At 43.4% G+C, this 20,098-nt stretch overlaps 1 protein-coding gene and 1 long non-coding RNA gene across 2 annotated transcripts; one reads left to right on the top strand and one right to left on the bottom strand.

The window, feature by feature from the left end:
- The first annotated feature begins 1,916 nt into the window (after positions 1–1,916).
- On the top strand, positions 1,917–9,879 carry LOC142074770 (urea transporter 2-like). The gene is made up of 8 exons (XM_075135637.1): positions 1,917–2,064; positions 2,772–2,961; positions 3,313–3,441; positions 4,516–4,708; positions 6,073–6,220; positions 6,827–6,961; positions 7,924–7,973; positions 8,680–9,879. The coding sequence occupies exons 1-8, from the start codon at positions 1,917–1,919 to the stop codon at positions 8,854–8,856; spliced, it is 1,170 nt and encodes a 389-aa protein (XP_074991738.1). The 3' UTR covers positions 8,857–9,879.
- LOC142074772 (uncharacterized) lies at positions 4,035–19,645 on the bottom strand. Its single transcript, XR_012670703.1, has 3 exons — positions 19,221–19,645; positions 5,794–5,970; positions 4,035–4,173 (listed from the first exon to the last, which is right to left on the bottom strand). It is a non-coding gene; the product is annotated as an uncharacterized LOC142074772 (long non-coding RNA).
- Between the last annotated feature and the right edge of the window lie 453 nt (positions 19,646–20,098).

The raw sequence follows: 20,098 nt of genomic DNA, 5'->3' as shown, positions 1-20,098 counted from the left end.
TTTCTTTTCTTCCTCCTCTAGTTAAGCTCCTTGGCTTCGTGTCCTACACAAAGTCAAATTCAACACACTTCTATGTACTGGTCCCATCTTCACCCTCTTTCATGTGGAACCTATCCTTGCATTAGCAGGGCCCTTCCAGAAAGCAGAAAACGTCTATTTATTATTTGTGCAAATATTAACTGCTTCCTGAAATGTCACCATCTGCCTTCCGATAACATACAGTGAGAAACTGGCCAGGATGTCCATTAACCAGCCGTTCCCCCCCAAAGACTCAGAGCTGCTTAACCACATGTCTGGGTCTGCAAGTGTAATGCCCAGGGGTGAGGCTGCTTTAGCTTAAGTGCTCAGCACCTCTATTTCTGAAGTATGAATTCTCTTCCCCAGCTGCCATGAAGGCTTTTACTGAAGTTGCAAGTGAGTCAAGGACTAACTCCAATAATTACATGCTTGAATCATCTTAGTTAGACTATTCACTCACAACTTAAATTCTTTACTTCTGGCACAAGCTGTTGCTCACCAGCAAGACCTGAAGCAGCTCTGGTTCTGTATTCGCTCAACAACGTAGCTTGTCTTGTGTTTTCTTTGTCTTGACAATTATTAAGAATTAGTCTTACTCTTTGGGAAACTGAATACACTGCAGGGAAAGGTTTGGCTGGTTTAAATTTGCTGACTTCATATTGAGAGAAGGCCCTTAAACAACAAATTGGCTATAGGACATTGTTTTTAAATTCCAGTGTTTACAGTTAGGTGTAAGTCTCTGATCCATGTGCCTGAATGAAGCTGTCTAGAGCTGTTAAAAGGGTATTCCAGCAGCTCCTAATCCAAAGGGCACATCTCCCATAGGGGACCCTGTCCCTGCCAGCCCTGCGTGGATGCTCCAAACACCTTATTTAGGCCTAAACACCTCTTTGGCCCTACCTTACTTAAGTCTTGATACAGTGCCTGCTAAATTTAGTAAGAGTCTTTTCATTAGTCCCCGAGGATTTCTTGCTACAGGTCCCAATATGTGGTCACCTATCTTGTCTTATGCTGAAGAGCAAAGGCCAGTGCAGACCATGTAACGCCCTACTGGGCAGCTGGCAGAGAGAAGGCGGCAACATGACTGAGGTAGAATGGAAAGCGAGCACTCTGAATTTGGCCTTTAAGCTCTTAAATCGGTGCTGGGTACTTCTAAAGATGGGACAGCTAAAAGTACAATTCAACACAGAAAAAAAATGCGTGTATGTACGCATGTGAATAATGGAGTAAGGCACCATGAACAACTCTCAAGCTAAGACCATGCTCATGAGAAAGGTTGAGCTGATCCCAGTAGGTGACTGTATAAAATCCATAAGCCTAACTTTAGGTACCTATTATTGATGGCTGATGGATAAATTCAAACTGGAAATACAGGTTAAGCAGCATGGGAAACTTAATCATTGAAGCAGCTTCCTAGATTGTGGTTCAACTTCTACCAACTTCTGTGTTCAACTTCTATCAGTTTGAATCTTGCGGTAAGCTTTAACTTCTGTGAAGCCAGTGTCTCCTAATGCTCTCTTGCTCTTCTTGAAGTCACCCTTTAAATCAAGAGCTGCTTGATTTCTTGAAAACACGATATAGCTGAGCAGGTGTTAAAATCAGGTGAAATACCGCTATGACACAAGGCTCAGTGGTTCCTTCTGGTGTTCAAATCTACGACTGCATGAAAGTCTGGAAGGACAGCACAGGGTCCCAAGAGGACATGAAGAGCCCATGTGCTCATGGAGACATGAGAATCAGCTGTTCAGAGTAAGGATTTTCCGCTTTCTGGCTCCAAAACAACATGTGGTGAGCAATAATATGTGGTAGAGAAAATAAACAGGAATCAGTAAGAGGCATTATAATAAACTCTTTTTTTTTTTCTCCTTTGAATTTTACCAAAGGGTCAGAACATCAACATGGAAAATACTGTTGATGTCAAGATAGAAACCAAGGGGGAAAGAAAGTCCATAAAGCAGAATCCACTGAGCAAAGCTGGGAAGAGAGTCTGCAGAGCTGTTGGGTACATCACTGGAGACATGAAGGCATTTGGAGCCTGGCTAAAGGGTAAAGCTACTTCATCATGACTATTTAGGGGTTTCCAAAGAAGAATTACATCAAAGGAGTAACGTGATTCAAGTTGAAGTATTACAGAAACTACCTCTGCCCTGATTTATTCCCATTTTCTAGGAAAAAATCAGCTTTGTACAGAGATCCACGTATTGCTTAAATCTTGGGGATGACTGAGATGACATTTACCTCCAACATGCCATGTACAAAGTGAATTTAGTCCCACAGAACATAACCCGGGATGGTTATTCTGTGCTCTGCCATTCTTCATAACACTCCCTGTCCTTTCAGCTGAGCAGTTTCTGTCAAGCTTAATGCCACTGTGAAGTTAAATTGCACATAGGTAGGTGTGTTTGGTCCCCATAATAAATCAGCAACAGGATATACACACGATTTGCCATCTGAGGCACAGACATCATAAATTAGCTGGTTCATATGAAACTGGTCCAGGGTACTTTATAACAGGGGACTCTGGCAAGCACACTGTTCAGCTCAGTTTTCCAGCTGTAAAACTTCAGTATAGACCATAATAAATCCTAGTCAGGTTTTACAGTCTTGTTGATTCATTGCTTCAGTCGTGCTGCCAAGTTCCACTGCCAAAACTCTTCCTGAGTTTCAGAAAAACCATCCGGAATCAGTATCATCTGTGCATTTTGGGGTTTTGGGTTTTTTGTTTAATTATTATTTAATTTATTCTTTTCCAGATAAACCTCTCATGATCCAGTTTATTGACTGGGTGCTGCGTGGGATATCCCAGGTGATGTTTGTCAACAATCCCCTTAGTGGGCTTATTGTAGTTGCTGGTTTCTTGGTGCAGAACCCGTGGTGGACACTCACAGGCTGCTTAGGAACAGTTGTCTCAACTTTAACAGCACTTATTCTGGGTCAGGACAGGTAAGTCCATCCTTTTTTCCCCTTCCAAAGCAGACTGTCACTTCAATGCTGACTTATGTGTTAAATAAGCGACATGGATGAAAAGCACTTATCTAGCCTTCGCTGGCTATGTATCTGGTCTGGTAGGACCAGATAGACCTTCCCACCAGCTGCATCTGATGCAAAGGGACCCCGGACATAACTGCGGAAGGGGTAGCGGGGGCTGAGAGGACATGGGAAATTGAAGGTCGGTGCACGAGCCTTGGCAGGTCGTCATCACACAGAGTCACAACTGCGTGGGGAGGGAGGGGGTGATGCGAGCCACGCACCCGCAGGGGAGAACATTTCAAGATGGTTTTTTCTTTCACATAGATCAGCCATTGCAGCAGGCCTGTATGGCTATAACGGGGTCTTGGTGGGATTGCTCATGGCCGTCTTCTCTGCTAAGGGAGACTACCACTGGTGGCTTCTGCTGCCGGTAGTACTGGTGTCCGTGACATGGTAAGTCGGATGGCTCCTCTGCTTCTTATTCCAGTCCCAGTGTCCCCACACTGAGACTGAGCTGTTGCATTTTTATGCACTATACAGACTACAATGGGAAAGAAACCCAACTAGCACATATGTGCTACTAAATCTATTGCACTTTTAAACTCGGATGTAATCCCGAAACAAATAAAATACCCACATAATCACAAATAAACCCAACAGGGAAAAGGAAAAATCGATGGCTGATCATATGTAATTCAATGCCCTAAATGTCAGCCATATTGCTGCGATGCGTCAATTCATTTTTGTCTCAAGAGGAACATTATTTTAACCATTCCCCGCCACCATCAACCACAAGTGTTTCATCTATTTAAGCCACCATATAAAAATGTCATGAAATTTTACCTCTCCAAGCACAGAAGCTGTTCAGTGGTCCCAAGACATGATGGTTGATGCTAATGAAAACAAACAACTAATCATACTTTACTCATATATATGACACCATAATCTGCTAGGTATTTGGACAGCAAAAATTTTGAAAGCTGGTCTTTCGCCCCCAAATGTCTAGTTAGAGATTGCTAAATCACACATATCAACTGTGTGCCTGAAGTCCATGCAGTGTTATACTCACTTTAATAAGCACAACTTTGATGTCAGCCTTTACTTCTGATCCATAGCTTGAACAAGGACACACAGCCACCTTCACACTTCACTCAGACCTGGCACGGGTGTCCTAAATTCAGTCCACTTCAAGAACAAAAGAAAAAAAAAAGTAAACACTGAGACTGAGCTGTGGAATAACTCCATTAAATCACTGGATCCTCCACATGAGTAGAGGATCTTGGCTCCTTCGTGGTCACCAAATTCACCCCATATATTGCATAACATGACAGGAATCTGTACATTGCTAACTGCCCTGGGAAGGGTAAGAAATTTACGGAGTGACCCTAACATATCTCTGATTTTATCAGAAAGATTGAGGAAATTAAACAGCTTTTTTTAAAAAAAATAGTTGTTTTTTTTGTTGGGTTTTGGGGTTTTTTGCCTAGCTGAGAAGCTCCTAGTGAGACCATTTTGTTCTTCTTTCAGCCCTGTTTTCACCAGTGCTTTAGGCTCAGTCTTTTGTAAGTGGGATCTGCCTGTTTTCACCTTGCCCTTCAACTTGGCTTTGACCCTCTATCTGGCTGCATCGGGACCCCATAACCTCTTCTTCCCTACAACTGTCATTCAGTCTGCAACAGCAACACCAAACATCACCTGGACGGATGTTGAAATGCCAATGGTAGGATGCCCTAAAGACAACAACCTTCTCCATTTGCAAAGAAAACCACTATAGAATCATATTATCTTCCTTTATGTTACTACATTACGGCCTGGCAATACAAAATTGCATTTATAAGGTAGCTATTATCCAAAACATAAAGGTTTACTCTAGGAATTTACATTTTTGATAGCTTGAAAATAAGAATCTTTTTGGTATGTGGTATCTTTCGTTTACAGTTGGATCTAAATTATAATCTTCCAAGAGCCTCTAGAATCTAATTACCCATTACTACGCATATACTGATCAGCACCCCATAGATAAGGTTGTGCTGAGACTACCAGTTAACTCAGAGGTTAATTTTATTTTTCCGCATAAAGTGTGCTGTGTTTTTAAAATTGCATCTTTCTGATTAGAAATGAGCAAGCAGATGTTACTGTGGAAGAATGGTTACAAACTTGGGTGCAGGCACGTGTTCACATATTTTTAGTTAATATTCAAGTGGGACCTTTCAAAAAACAAAAATTTATTCTCCTGCATAGCACGGTGAACAACATAGCTACTAGAGTAACAGCTTTCTCCTAAGGCTCAGTGGACTATTTTAAGGGGTTCCCAGGGAGTGATTAAGAAAAGGAAGTTAATTGACACTAAATAGCAACCCACACGAGTGACATTTCTAAAAGAATGTTCACCATGGTGCATAATTTTAGAGGGACCATAAATAAACTGTTCCACATGGAGGAACACCACATTTTGACAAAACCATCTCTAAGCTGTAACCAAGTTGGGCTCTGTCCCACCAACCCAACAACTCTCATTCATATTCCTAGTGAATCCCAAGGGAGTTTCAGGTATATAAACACATCAGGGATACAGCCTTACCCGAGTAAAGCCTTGTAATTCTGGCCAAGCCATTATTGGCCATTTCATCCTCGGATCTGCCCATTCAGAGGCAAATATCTTCTCAAAGGCATCATCTACCTGAGCACTTCCATTTCCTAGATTCACTGTCATGCTCCATAACAGCATGCAAAAATGGCCAAGTCAGCAGCACGTGTAAAGATGATGTGCAAACCCTTCCAAATCCTTTCACAAAAGGCATTTACCTTTGATATTAGAGCAAAAACCCAGCAGAGGAGCTCATGGCTAGGGAACAAGGCATGACGCATTTTCATCGAAGGGGAAACCCTGTGGAAATGCCCTGCTGTCTCCCAAGAAGTGTTCAAAGTTTCCACTTACAGTCCAGAAAGAAAGACTGCATCCAACAAATGCTGAACACGAACCTGGCCAAGAAAAAGAGGTTTAAAAAAAAGAAAAAAATGACATTACAAAGCCAATAACAAATTGTCTTTTTTTTTTTCTTTTTTTTTTTTTAATTCCTGCAGCTCCTACAATCCATTCCAATTGGGGTGGGTCAGGTTTATGGCTGCGATAACCCCTGGACTGGGGGAATTTTCCTAATTGCTTTATTTATCTCTTCTCCGCTCATTTGTCTGCATGCAGCAATTGGATCAGCAGTGGGGATGCTAGCAGGTAAGGATTTGACTTGTGTCACAGATTTATATAAAAGCACGGAGAATAAAAGATGAACTGCAATGAGTGGAGCATTTACAGTCACAAATGTTTCTTCCATTGGAGAATGACTGCTTAAAAAAAAATATATATACACTTCTTTTTAAGAATTCTTTTGATTAACTTCCCCATTCTCTTACCTCATTTTATGATGGAGGAAATCTTCAGAAGAAAGAAGAGTATTTTTGATTGAAATGAATTTTTATCATGAAATACTTCATTTCTGAATATATTCTGATGGTTTTAGGAGCAGCTTAATAAAAGCCATAGCCATCAGTCTGAATGCGCAGGCCTCAGGGATGCATTTAGAGTTCACATGTATGCTCGTTCACTCATATATCTTCTGCTGAAATCGTATGGCCAAATTCAGCTCAGCAGCACCAAGGAAATTCTGCCACGATTGCATCAGATTAAAGCGTCTTTAATCTTAGACAGTAGCAACACAACTACAAATAGGAACTCAGTGTACGTATGAAGGCTAGAGCCCTAAAAAGTTGAATTCATGCCATTTCTAGCTGCTTTTATCTCTTTGGCCAAGGAATGACACATCTTTGACTTATTTTGCAGCACTGAGCTTAGCAACACCTTTTAGCAAGATCTACTCCGGCTTGTGGGGCTACAACAGTTCCCTCTCATGCGTTGCGATCGGAGGCATGTTCTACGCTTTCACCTGGCAGACACATTTGCTGGCAATTGCCTGCGGTATGTACCCTATGGATTTTTCACTACTGCCGTGTTTCCTTTTGAAGTGAGACGAGATGCAGTTATGCTGGAGGTGGGCTGAAGCCAGATGGCCACCTCTAGACAGGCAGATGGACTTAGGCGAGACTGACGAATGATGGAGCCGGATGTTGGAGACATTGCTCTAACGTACCCTGACAAAATAAAAGCAGCGCTTTCGCTTTCAGCCAAGAGTTGTGTTCAAAACAAGAGATGCAATCAGTGGACACTGATTAACTAAGATCTTTGAAATTAGATGCTTAGTTTTGAGGCATTAATTGTGTTTGTTCAACATTGCTGGATGAATCATATTGGTTTTTCCAATCATAGATACCAGCTCAAATTCCTTCTTTGGAGAAGGACATATCTAAACTTTGAGAAAACTGGAGCTCAAAATCAGTTCGCATCTGTAGTTAGACAGTACAGTTTCCCCAGTCTATTGAAATGAATACCAAAGGCATGAGCTAGGCAACGCAGAATGATTGAAGAATTATTTATAAGGCAATTCCGTATGAAATTTCAATATCAGAGTGAGCTGGGAGTGAAACTATTGCTCATTCAGTGCTCGTATAAAAAAGATTTAGTTTTGTATCTCATTGACCCACATTCTAGCCCTAGAGGCAGGAGAGATGGGGATGGAAGGGTTATTTTCCTATTTAACCCCATCCATCAAGCTACATATTTTCCACGTCAGTACATTTTTCAAAAGCCTCTGTTTCCATAGTCACATTTTTCATCACTCCAGTTCTTTTTTTGTTTTGTCCTTTCCATGAGCTCCAGATCGGAGGGAACACAGTGCAAAGGAAAGAGCTTTAAGAAGGGGCTGTCCAGACATGGTCATAAACGTTGGTTGAGCTACCCAAGGCAGCGTGAGAGATGTTTGTCCTTACTGTTCTTCTCCATGAGCAGCCGAACTCACCAGGAACTACCTTTCTTTTTCACAGCGCTCTTCAGTGCCTACCTGGGAGCAACAGTGACTAACATGTTGTCTGTGGTAAGTGGTGTATCAGCTAAGGTCTTGTTTCCAACAACAGATTTGAACACTGTGTACCTTCCTGGCTTGTCAGGCAAAACACCGAGACACTGAGAACAATTCAGTCAAAGGCAGAAGTGATCCGGGAGAGGGGACACTATCTGCCCAGGGGTTTGGTGTGGTTTCCACTGAAAGAGGCCACTTACAATCATCACCTACCACTTTTCATCCTCAGAGCTTGCATGAACTTCCACAGCTCAGTCTTCAACACGTCTGAGATAATTACATATTTGTACTTTGTGCCTAAAGTGATTGAGAAAAGGGCCCTCTACATGTGTAAAGAAACATCAAATTTGGTTTAATTGCTTTGCCCAAGTGCCAAAAGACAGTCAGTACAACTGCCCACGGAAAAGCTGAATGCTTCTGGTATCCACTCCTAGCTCATCTCCATCCACTCCTATCTCATCTCCATCCAAGACCACTGCAGATGCACATAGAGAAGGCAGCCTTCACACCAGAGCTGGTAGATGTTGCAGGTTAAGGCACAATGTCAAGATCTCATAAAGAAATCCTGCCTCCCCAGGGAGAGACTTCATGCAAAACCAAGCCAAGACTTCCTTGAGAAAGCTTGTTCTAAGCTGCCTGGCTCTGAGTTTTGTTCAAGGGCTGGGGGATCTAATGAAAGACAGACACATAGTAAATATGTGGTTTGTATTCTTCTTTGCAGTTTGGGGTGCCATCGGGAACCTGGTCTTTTTGCTTGTCTGCGCTGACCTTCTTGTTAATAACCACAAACAACTCTGCCATCTACAAGCTACCGCTCTCCAAAGTCACCTATCCAGAAGCCAACCGAGCTTATTATCTGAAGATGAAGAAACATCAGCGGTCTTGCTGTGAAGTATAAAGACCCAAGAAGAGAGATACTTTGCAGATTTTAAAGGAAGAGTGCAAGGTGTTTCCCCAAAAAAAGTGATTTGTGTGCTACCAAGTCAAAAGACCAAAAAAAAAGTCGCCACCTTCTGAGTGGAGAGACTTTTTCTACCACATTCGTTTGTTCTATCATGATTAGATAGGACTGTGCTGTGCTGGAAGGACAGTTCCCAAGACCAGTCTGTAATGATTTAAAAGCACATATGCCTGAAAAAACACTTGAATTTTAAGCAGTGGGGAAATGACTTAGAAATTGAAGGGGGGGGGGGGGGGGGGGAAGATCTGTTTGTGAAATCCAAGTCACAGCAATCAGACATAAAGCAATAAAGAGCAGAGCATCTCTCAGCATCTGATGGGACTCCTAACGAATGGCTAAAACCAGCTTACAATGGAAATAGGATACGTCTTAGAGAGCTTCATAATAGCAGAGAAGTGGAATAAAGAGTACCTTTTGTTAAGTAGAAAATAGGTGGTGAAGAATCCTGCCTGGAGGATCTCTCAAGCCCGGTGGAGAGAGATGTGCACTAGCAATCATCACACAGGAGATGGACACAGATAAATTGCAGGCAGTGTTGCTAACACTTGCAAGACTTGTGGTAAAAATCACAATAATGGCAGGGAGGGGGTGTTTATAAGCCCCAGTTCTTGGATGTTTTAGTTTGTACTAGGTTCTAACATTTCATGAAAAAAAATGTTTCAGGCCTACCCTGTAAACCTACGTCCAAGAAAGCAAATGCCAGTGAAAAGAATCTTTTTCTACAAAAAAAAAAAAAAAAAAAAAAAAAAAAAGGAAAAAAAGAAAGACGTTTCATGATTTTATGTTAATCTCATGATTTTTCTTAATACTTGAACTTGGTCATGGGTTTGCAAAGGAGGGGACAATAACAAAGTCATTGCTGTCCCTTTCCTATGCAATAAATTGGCTCAGTTCAGTTGATGCACAACTAGAACTAATTTGAGCTGATCTTCTTGACCTCTCTCCCTACACCGTTCCCCTCAGCCCACAAATGTCAAGCAGCAAACCGGTGCACTGTCCCAGCCTGCTGCCGAAGTGGCTGCTCTGCCATCTCCCTCCATACCGCGATGGGAAGAGGATGGTTGGAGAACTGGTGGACGTAGCAGAGCTCTGCAGCAGACCAGCCTTGTGCCACCTCTGCAGAGGCTCCCGGGGTCTGCAGGTATGGAAGGAGGAAGCTGACCTTGCACTCAATAGTGCCGGTCACCTCAGTGGATGTTAACTCAGCCACCTTTCTGCCTGGCTCATCGAGATACTTCATCTCATGATGAAGCTGACATTTTCACCACAAATACTCCCTATGCTCAGGTCCTTCAGCTGGCATTAGCCTACGTGCAGCACCGTCGCTCCTGGGAAAGCAGAACAAAACCTGTTCCTCTTGTAGCAGAGGAAAGAAAAAGTAGCCTGTGAATAGTGCTACTGCTGATTTTTGAGGTTGAGAAAAAAAAAACCATGTCTTTTTATGAACACCAAAAAGATCTGAGTGAAAAAATATTTGGGACGAACTGCTGGCAGTATTTTCCAGTGAAGTGTTAGGCTTTCAGATGTTTGACAGTATTTCTGTATGACTGACACTCCAGAGATCACTTGTAAAAATGTACCATTTGCTGTGTTTTATTTCATAAATACCTACAAAATATTGTGTGGATTTGTTTTTTAAAACAAATACTCATACTACTTTGAGTTTGGTATAAGATTTCCTCTATTTATCATCACTAAGCTCTTCCAAAGATAGATTCTCTCTTAAATAAGTAGTCTAGAAGATGCTGGAAAATAAAATTATGAAACCAGTGTATGGGGGATTCTTAAGAAAGTTCTAATTTCTGCTCTTTGTACTTACGGCATCTTGCTGTATCAATCTCTTCTTAAATGTACAGATGCAGAGTCTGCCTCTGTGCAGGAGGTACGATCAGCCAAAGGCACGGTGTTGTGCCTGCAGAGCTACAGTCGGGGCTGGAAACCTCCTCGAGACCAGATGAGGACTCGTTCCTAGGGGAGATGCTGAACCCCAGATTGGGGTTAGGCAAGGTCATGTTCTGTCCAGAGGATGCACCTCTCCATTTGTCAAACTGTGATGGAAACGGAGATCTTCTGGTGTTTGAACTATCTCCCCACCCAGGACCATGTGTGCCCCAGAGAGGCAAACCTACGAAGGCCAGCTTTCACTCTTAGGTCAAAATCTGCACTCAGGTAAGAGTACACACTTTATGACCAGTGTAAATCAGCAGATTCCCTCCGACTGGTGCTATTTCAGCTTGCTGTTGCTGAGCAACAGGGATATTTTGGCAGTACTGTAAAGAAACCATATGCACAGAAGAGAAAAAACAGCAAAAGATAAAGACCATGTCTCAGCCATTAGAAAGATTTTGCACATCATTCAGAATTAATTCTTCATTTTACAGTATCCAGAGAATTCATTCTTCCCATCACCCCATGCAAAATAACAGTTATTTGGTAATTTGACATGTACATCAGTCAGAATATATCATGCTTTTTCCTATTATCGTTCTTAATGCAGTCTTTGCTAACAGGACTAATTTATCTTATTATTGAAATTGTTCTTTTTTCTTTTTTTTTTTTTCCCCTTAACATCAAATAAATCCTATTCAAGTCACAAATCTTTTTTCAAGCACTCTTTTTGCGTTCTTGTTTTTGGCACACAGGTGATATCAGACTCGTAAGAAACATTTATGCTGGGCAGGAGTTTTGGGGCTCTTTCCTGGACTGCTTCCCTCTCAGTGCCAGCAGAACATAGCAAAAGAGATGTCACTGCATTTAACATTTCTAAAATTTAAAAAAAAATTAAAAACAAACAAAAAAACCACAACACCAAACCACTTGAAAACAATGACATCTGCTTGGAAAACAGATTTCATCCAAAAGTCTAACTCAAATGAACTACCTCACTGCCATTTCCTAAGCCGTTCTCATAGCTTCTGTCTGATGTGCACAATTTTCTCCAAGACTCCCAGCTCCATGTCAAGCAACTGCCCCAGTCTCCACCATTTGACACTGGCATGTCTCCTCCTCCCCAGTACCCTCTGCTGTGCTTCAGCTGCCCACTAGCCCTGGCTGCAGCCACACACCTCGCAGTCTTGCATGGGGTTTGCTATTGGACGTAAGGGGAGGGAAAAGCATGAATGACAACTTAAGAGAAGCAACCATGGGACGCTGAGCAAGGACCAGCAGCTTTTTGTCAGTAGAGTTCACCTTTCTCCCCTCACGGAGCCCAGGGCATGTTGGCAACACCAGCAGCGGTACCAAAAAGTGGTACAGCCCTCATTTCCCCTTCCCCCAGCAAACCAGTATCTGGGCAAGTGCACGAGAGGCCAATATTTAGCCATGCAGCGAAGACGCTACACCCTTGGTGATGCTGAACTGGGAGGAGGAAATGTTCAGGCTGGGTCACCTGAAGACCAGACCCAATAGTCGGCTGCAGAAGCAGGACTGAAACCAGGAGGTATGAGAGCAGCACAGCCGCATTCTAGATGCTCAAATCTGGGGACATGCAACAATACAATCCCTTATCTTTATCTGATCCTCCAGAACTTCTGACTTCTGCAGGTTTTGTTTGGTTTTACCATGTTGTACATGAAATATAAAGAGTATAAAGAATGCTTGTGTTGATAATTACCTAATCTTTTGAATCTTGACATTTAGTATAAAGGGTAGAATTGACACAGAATTTGGCCATAGCTAGGAATAATTCACCTGCTAAGAAAGACACCAGCCATGAGGAAGCAGGGCTGTGCATTCAAAAGAAATACTTGATTATTTTCCCCTCCCTCAGAGTATAAACATTGCAAAGGCTACTATGGCAAGCGAATTGTTAGACACAAATGAACATCCTTCTGATGCTTTCTCTTTGTCTTGCCATGGAAACGTGCCTTCAGGTGGTAAGGCCTTTTTTTGTTACCAGGAGTTCAGCTTACCCGAGATGTTGAATGAGATGGGGAAACGGTATAATTCGCAAAGCAAAAACAACCCAACAACTTCAGACCCTCACTCTGCTTCTTCTCAAAGGCACAGATAGATCAAGGTAATTAGCAATTAGTTTCCCATGCATACAAATGGAAAGTGTTTAAGCAGGAGTTGGAAGTCTTAATATTTCATAGAACTGGGCCAGAAGACTTGGGCTTAGGTCCCCAAAGGCTACATCCATGCTGGTAAATGATCCTGTTTGACTGAGCATGCATGCCCTGGCACGGTCCCAGCCTTTGCCAACCAGCATCCCCCAGACGGTGCCTAGACACAGCTCAGCAAGCAGCGTGGACCTCTCTTGGCTCCTCAGTACTTCCTACACCAGCTAATATTTAAAGATATTTCACTTGCAAAGAGGTTCTGAAGGTTAAATTACCTGCCTTGAGGTTGAGCCCTCCTGACTTGCTATCACGTTTCAACGCAAAGTAAAACAACTTTGCTTCACAGCGTTCCTGCACTTTTCATCACTTTTGTACCTAACGGTTTGCAAGTGCAGCCTCCCCATCCTGCATGGGCTGGGGTTTAGCTCCTGCGCCGTGGGGCTGCTGCCCACCCTGCCTCGATCATCGGGGCCAAAGATGTCTGTCCTGGTTTCGGCTGGGATGGAGGTAATTTTCTTCCTGTTAACTGGTATAGTGCTGTGTTTTGGATGTAGTGTGAGAATAATGTTGATGACACACTGATGTTTTGGTTGTTGCTAGGTAATGTTTACGCTAGTCAAGGACTTTTCATCTTCCCATGCCCTGCCAGATGTGCAGGGGGCTGGGAGGGAGCATGGCCAGGACAGCTGGCCCAGCTGGCCAATGGGCTATTCCATACCATGTGACGTCATGCTCAGCATATAAGGCTGGGTGAAGAAGAAGGAGGGGGGGACGTTCGGGGTGATGGCATTTGTCTTCCCAAGTAACCGTTACGCGTGATGGAGCCCTGCTTTCCTGGGGATGGCTGAACACCTGCCTGCCGATGGGAAGTGGTGAATGAATTCCTTGTTTTGCTTTGCTTGCATGTGCGGCTTTTGCTTTCCCTATTAAACTGTCTTTATCTCAACCCACGAGTTTCTCACTTTTACCCTTCTGATTTTCTCCCCCATCCCACCCGGGGGGAGTGAGCGAGCAGCTGCGTGGTGCTCAGTTGCCAGCTGGGATTAAACCACGACAATGTCCTTGGCAGACATGAGGAGACAGCGGCGTTGAAGCCCTGCCCTTTGCCTGACACAGAAGCACTCACCTGGGGTAGAAAGAGGAATAGAAATAAAGAGGGAGAGGGAACACGAGTAACTCTGCAACCTGGTGGTTCTGGGCATCACCCAAGGGTATCGCTGAAGAAGGATGCCACTGAGAACCAGCGAAAGGGAGCCTGAAAGGGCATGAGGAGCTCATGTTGCTTCATGTGCTACGGCAAGAGCCTCAAAGACTGGGGCAACCAGATCCAGTCTGAGACCAGATGAAATCCTGCCCGCAATACCAGTATTTCAAACTGCCCTAGGGAGCGATGCAGCTTGAAAGCTGGCCCCAAACGCAGAGCATATTCAACCACCACAAGAAGGATTTCTCACAACAAATTCAAGAAGTGAGCTTAGAAGTGAGCAACAAAATCAATCCTGCGATCAAACAGAAGTACCTGTGTGGGGAAATACGGCTCAGTTGTACTGGTAACATCGGAGCAATTGCTTCCACTTTTACGCCCAGTGAGGTCAATGAGATTATTTTTTCGAGTAAAATAAAACTACATGTGCACATGATCTCAAAATTGGGAGTTCAAATGCAAACACTTTCTAGGAAAAGCTGTATTTTCCTTTCTTTTGCCTCCTGTGAAAATATATAGATTAGAAAATGGATGGGAACCATGGGTTTGGAAAACTGACAAACTATAAATCCCCTCACTTTAGACTAAACATTCTTGGATCAGCCATCAGTTTAATCGGTTAAGGCTGAGATCAGTGGGAGGCTAAGGATTAGATTTGCTAATTAGTATAATTAAAGAAATAATACTAGGACAAGCGTGCCCCTGGCATGGCACACTGGGAGGGAAAAGAAGGAATTTTTTCAAGTGGAATTTTCCAGCAAACAGACCTGGTGCCTCAGCCATATAAAACACATTGTAGTATATAGTTTTGGGGGGGAAGGATGTGCTACTCTATAAGAAAATCAGCCACTCTGGACCAAACTGCCGCACAAAGGATTTGCTACAGGCGAAGGCACTACTCCTAGCACTATTCTGCACTGACTATGCTCTCGTACCACATAGACATACCGCAGCGTAGGGCAACCCAGCAGTGTAGTTTTCAACTTTATAGAAAATCTTTGGACTGTCTCCTAACAACAGATTTATTATTTTTTTAAAAACAAATTAAATGAAGGGAATTAAGGGTCACATCTCTATCTTTGAACTTTCTTTTCTATTAAAGAAACCATTCTAATAGTCTCATGCTACCTTCCCTTTCCCTATTTGTTGCTTACGAGACACAGGAAGAGTAGGCAAAAAGAGAGAACAAAACTTGAAAACAGCTTCTAAGAAGCAGAGAGGGAAGTTACAAACTGATGTGAGTAGAAGTAACCTCCCTGATCCCTTCCTGCACTCTCATCGCAAGTTGTGCTGGCGTTCGCTCTCGTGCACAGGGTGGGACGTTCTGCCCTGCTGGCAGGTTACCTTCTGCAGGGGTATTGCAGAGGTTGCAATGTCGATGAAAGGCCCTACACATGCCAATCAAATCATAGAATCATAGAATCATAGAATCATTAAGGTTGGAAAAGACCTCTAAGATCATCGAGTCCAACCGTCAAATGTGCAGGGCAAGGCAATTACACATGTCTAGAAAAAAGAACAGGGAAGAGCAGATACATCCCTAGATTTCAGGAAAAATGGTTCAGAACACCTGCGAGATACAAATTTAACAGCCTCTATCATTAAGGACCTGTGCTTAAAGCTCTAGGACTTATACTGAAAAAAATCAGGATGGGAACATGGCTTTGTACTGACCACCCTGCATAAGAATCCAACATATGTACCTCTGACTACACATATACTGGGCAAACCCTCTGCATTTTATTTTTCTCTAAAAGGAAGACGTTTCAAACTCTTCTTCAACTTGCCTTGCCTGTCTTTACCCTTTAGATTTCTCTGTGGTCAGGCAACGCTTGTCTCCTGCTGCGTTCTCTGTGATAGTAGTGCCTGGTTCTCACCAAACGCTGCCCCACTAAGGCCTAGATATACCCCGTTTGGCTTCAGAGACTCTTCTTGAAATGCCAAACTTTGTAGTCTGGTAGCTACAAATGCTTTATACAATTCATGGAGAGAGAGAGAGAGAGATTCAAGGCAGAGAAGCACTTCAGTAAAATAATACAACCCTTTCTGAAATAGCTAGCTAAGTAGGAGCAGCTTATCTTTCTCTGTTGACCACAGAAGGGGCTGAGGGCAACTAGACAACCACTTTAATGACAATCAAGTTAGGTGGGACAAATCTGGGCTTTAAGCTTAGATCCACAAACGATCTACATCCACAGTGAAACAGCTCCCGAGAGATACTGCACGACTCTGGCTAACAGCCAGCTTAAGCCTAAATTCAAGATTAGATCCTCAAAACCCCTGCCTAACTGTGCTTTACCCATAAAGTATCCAGAAGACCACATATTAAGAAAACTAAATTTAGGTGTCTATGTGTTGGCGTACATGTGTATTAAATGTCAAAGTCCTACCCTGGTCAATGGAGATCAAATCAATGCAATCCATGGAATCCAGACAGCAATTCAAATGGTCAAACGTGGGGGTCAATTTTAGGGTGTGCTGAATCGCTCTCTAGACCCCATGGACAATATTGACTAGAACTACACTGGTCCTAACAAAAGCCTGGATGACTACTCCTGCGCATACACCAACAAGTAGGTTTATCATCTTGGGAGATGACCTCACCCACATGCACAGCTCCTTGCTCTTAGACATGTCCAGAACCATCTGCATCCTGAGCCACTCATGCCTGGCCAATAACCCTCTTGAATGAAGGGCTCCTTCCACTTAACTTGCCTGAAGGGTCTAATCCAGCAGGAAGCATGAGCACCTCAGCGCATACTCACAGATCCACATACACAAGAGGAGGAAGAAACGGTGTTCCTTTCTCTGTCCTGAACTGGTACCTGTATTCAGCACCATACCACATAAGACATATCCTACCCTTATCTACTTTACTATATGCTCTAACTATCTCACATTATGTATTTACTTGAACAGAGACTGAAGTCTCTACCCTACTCTGTCATGAGTACTGGAAGTCTACTGAGAAAACATGAAACAGCTTAGTGGCCTAATTCTAGATGGTAACTCAAGGAACGGGCAAAGTTTCTGAAGGACTTATGCCTCATCTTCCCCAAAGCCTTCCTACTGGGTAGTCCAGGAAGCTCCCTGCCCGCCATGATGCTCTCTTGGTTCCCTGGTCATGCCACTCAATCATGAGCAAAGCACTTGGAGGCTAAGAGGTGGACCAGTGAGGATCCCAACATTTCTGCCCTTCTGAGAAGCAAAATTTAATATGATAAATAGCACCACGATCTAGGGAGTTAGATCCCATGGAGGAGAGCAGACTGCATCTAGTTTTGTTTCAAGTTGTGGTTCTGAACCCTGGTTTCTCACACAAGGAAAGAGAGAGGGAGGTGGAAAGTCACGTTCCTTTAGAGAAAGCAAGAACATCATTTGTAAGTGGAAAATGCCTATTCTGTAAATAAAACTGGGAGTGGGTCTTTATTACTCTTCAAAAAAACAGAATGGAATTACACACTCAAAATATGACATTTTCTGGGGTTTACCTTTTCATGGGAGAAACAAACACAACATGGATTTGTTTGTGTTGAGATGCTAAAACACGAATAAGACTCTCGGCAAGCAGTCAAGGGGCATCTGTCTAAGGCTTCTTCACTGCTAATCTATAGAAATGCTGTCACCCCATCTGCCAGCCCTAGCGCACCGGTCACTCATCTTATTAGCCATCCTAATGCTGAACACCTTTTGTGTGGGTAAAAAAGGGTAGATGAGGTTTTGTTTGTGATGACAAACAGGCCACATGAGTAGTAGCTTGTGTTATGTCTGTCTCCCCTGACCTGAACCTTCTCTCATCTGCAGGACAAGAAAATAAGAAATCTGGAATTGCTATATATTTTTCATCACACATTCCCAGCTCATCCCCATCTTCCCTTTGCTATCTGTTGTTTTCCTCTACTTACATGACAGAGAACACCCACAGCAAGTGGCAGCATCTGACAGCAAATGAAGGATGCTCAGTCACCTCCGGCTGCCTGAAACGTCCTGCCTTTACTCTCAGCCAGAGGAAGACACAACCCTTCCCTATGTTCATACACTCCCTGCATACAAAGCAGCAGTTTTCACCTGACTACGAAGATCTAGAATGATAACCCCCCTTGACACATCTCTCTGATTCACTTCAGCATAACCCAACAGATCACTTATCTTCAACTTACCCTTATCTAAACTGCGTAGATGACTCAACCCTAACTACGCACGGAATATCTTCAAAATACAAACTCCCCCTCCCTGGAGAGAGAAATACCATTTAACAGCAAGTGTTGCGCGGTGGTGGATTAGCCACGAGACGCACCTCTGTGTGTAACTTCTCTGCCAGGCACTGTGAGAAGCTAGCAGGCTTGCTACATGTAATAAACCCAAGTTTTATCCAAGAGACACGGAACACAGCAACAATTTGGAAGAACTGCAAGTTCAAAAGAATTGAGGAGATATTGAACTTCTGACCTTCACCCCAAGAAACCCCTTCCCATTTTGGCCAACCCACCATGAATAGCTCTTTGAGCCCTCGCTCGCTTTTCCATTTCCCTGTTCCCGGTTTGGTCATGGTGTGCTGTTGGTGATGGACATCACCACCAACCCCTCTGGGGAAGCGTTCTAGCTTCTCCAGCACCACCAACCACTTCGACTTCACTAAGCCTCGAATATCCTCAGCCACAAGCCCCTCCTGTTGCTACCAGAGCTTGCTCTGGGACTCTCCCTGCACCCACGTTCCTGCTACAGCAGGGTCCATCCATAGACAGGCATCCACGAGCAGGAGTTCACTCTTCACTGGAGTTCACTCAACCCTTGCTGCCCTCTGCAGCTCATTGGAAAGTACATACCATTCATTTCTCTCCTGAAACACCTGAAGGCACAGAATTTCATCTCTATAGGGTGGAGAATGGTGAAAGATGTGTGACCTGGCAAGAGAGTCCACAGCACTAGAGACTTGCTCCACCCAGGTACAAGAGCAGTGCTCCCAGAGGGGTAGGACAACAACAAAACTATTATGGAGGCATTCAGTTAAGATTTCATGCAGGCAGATTACATACCATTTGATCACCCTTCATCCACACGATACAGAAGACATTGTTTGATTACACTAGTTTAACTGGAAAAGACAAAAAAAATGGATTCAGGAAAGAGAGGATCCACGCAACAGTGCAGCAGACACACCAGCCCACCCAAAACATAGCGGGGATTTTACATGAGGCAGCGTGTGAGATTACATTTAGCCAAAACATGAGTGAGACAGCTTTGAGATGAATTTGCCACATTATAATTTTTTATTTTACTAAGCCAAAGCTGATACAAAGCAGAGAGAAGAACCAGATTCGTTTTGAAAGGGCGAATGCCCACTAACATACCAAATGATAGATGTTGTGAACAGAAAGTCGTGCTGGGGATTAAGAGCAGAATAGCAGGAATAGAACAGAAAAAGAGATCTATCCTTATCTCCGAGATGTTTGCAGATGTGCTGAAAAGAAGCAGAAGGGTGTCACAGAAATAAGTTACACAAATGTGCTTGAGAAATGGGCTCAGTTGGATTGAGACCTCTAGATTTTCTCCACTGAATACAGAAAGCTTTTTTTTTCCTTTAGTACAGAAATGTTTTATATTTTGTCTGCAATGAAAATTCCAGAAGAAAAACTTTCCCCTGACTGGTACCTCCTGGAAGCTGAAGTTGTCTCTCCTCTTGAGCACAAACAAGCAGCAGGAGCCAAAGAAGGAATTGCACAAGAGGGATGCATTATTCATAGCTTCAGGCTAAACTCTGCTGGGACCTTGTGGAACGGTCCTTCACAGCAAGTCAAACCACCCATCAGCTCCTTTCCAGTATAGCCGAAAACCACAGCTGTAAGCATTTCACTGCCTCCCAGGGCGGCAATTCTGCAACCAAGCAGGAATCCGCAAGACTCGCATAGACCAG

Source organism: Calonectris borealis, chromosome W (genome assembly GCF_964195595.1).
Source record: "Calonectris borealis chromosome W, bCalBor7.hap1.2, whole genome shotgun sequence".
Lineage (NCBI taxonomy): Eukaryota > Metazoa > Chordata > Aves > Procellariiformes > Procellariidae > Calonectris > Calonectris borealis.
This window is presented reverse-complemented; position numbering and strand designations above follow the sequence as displayed.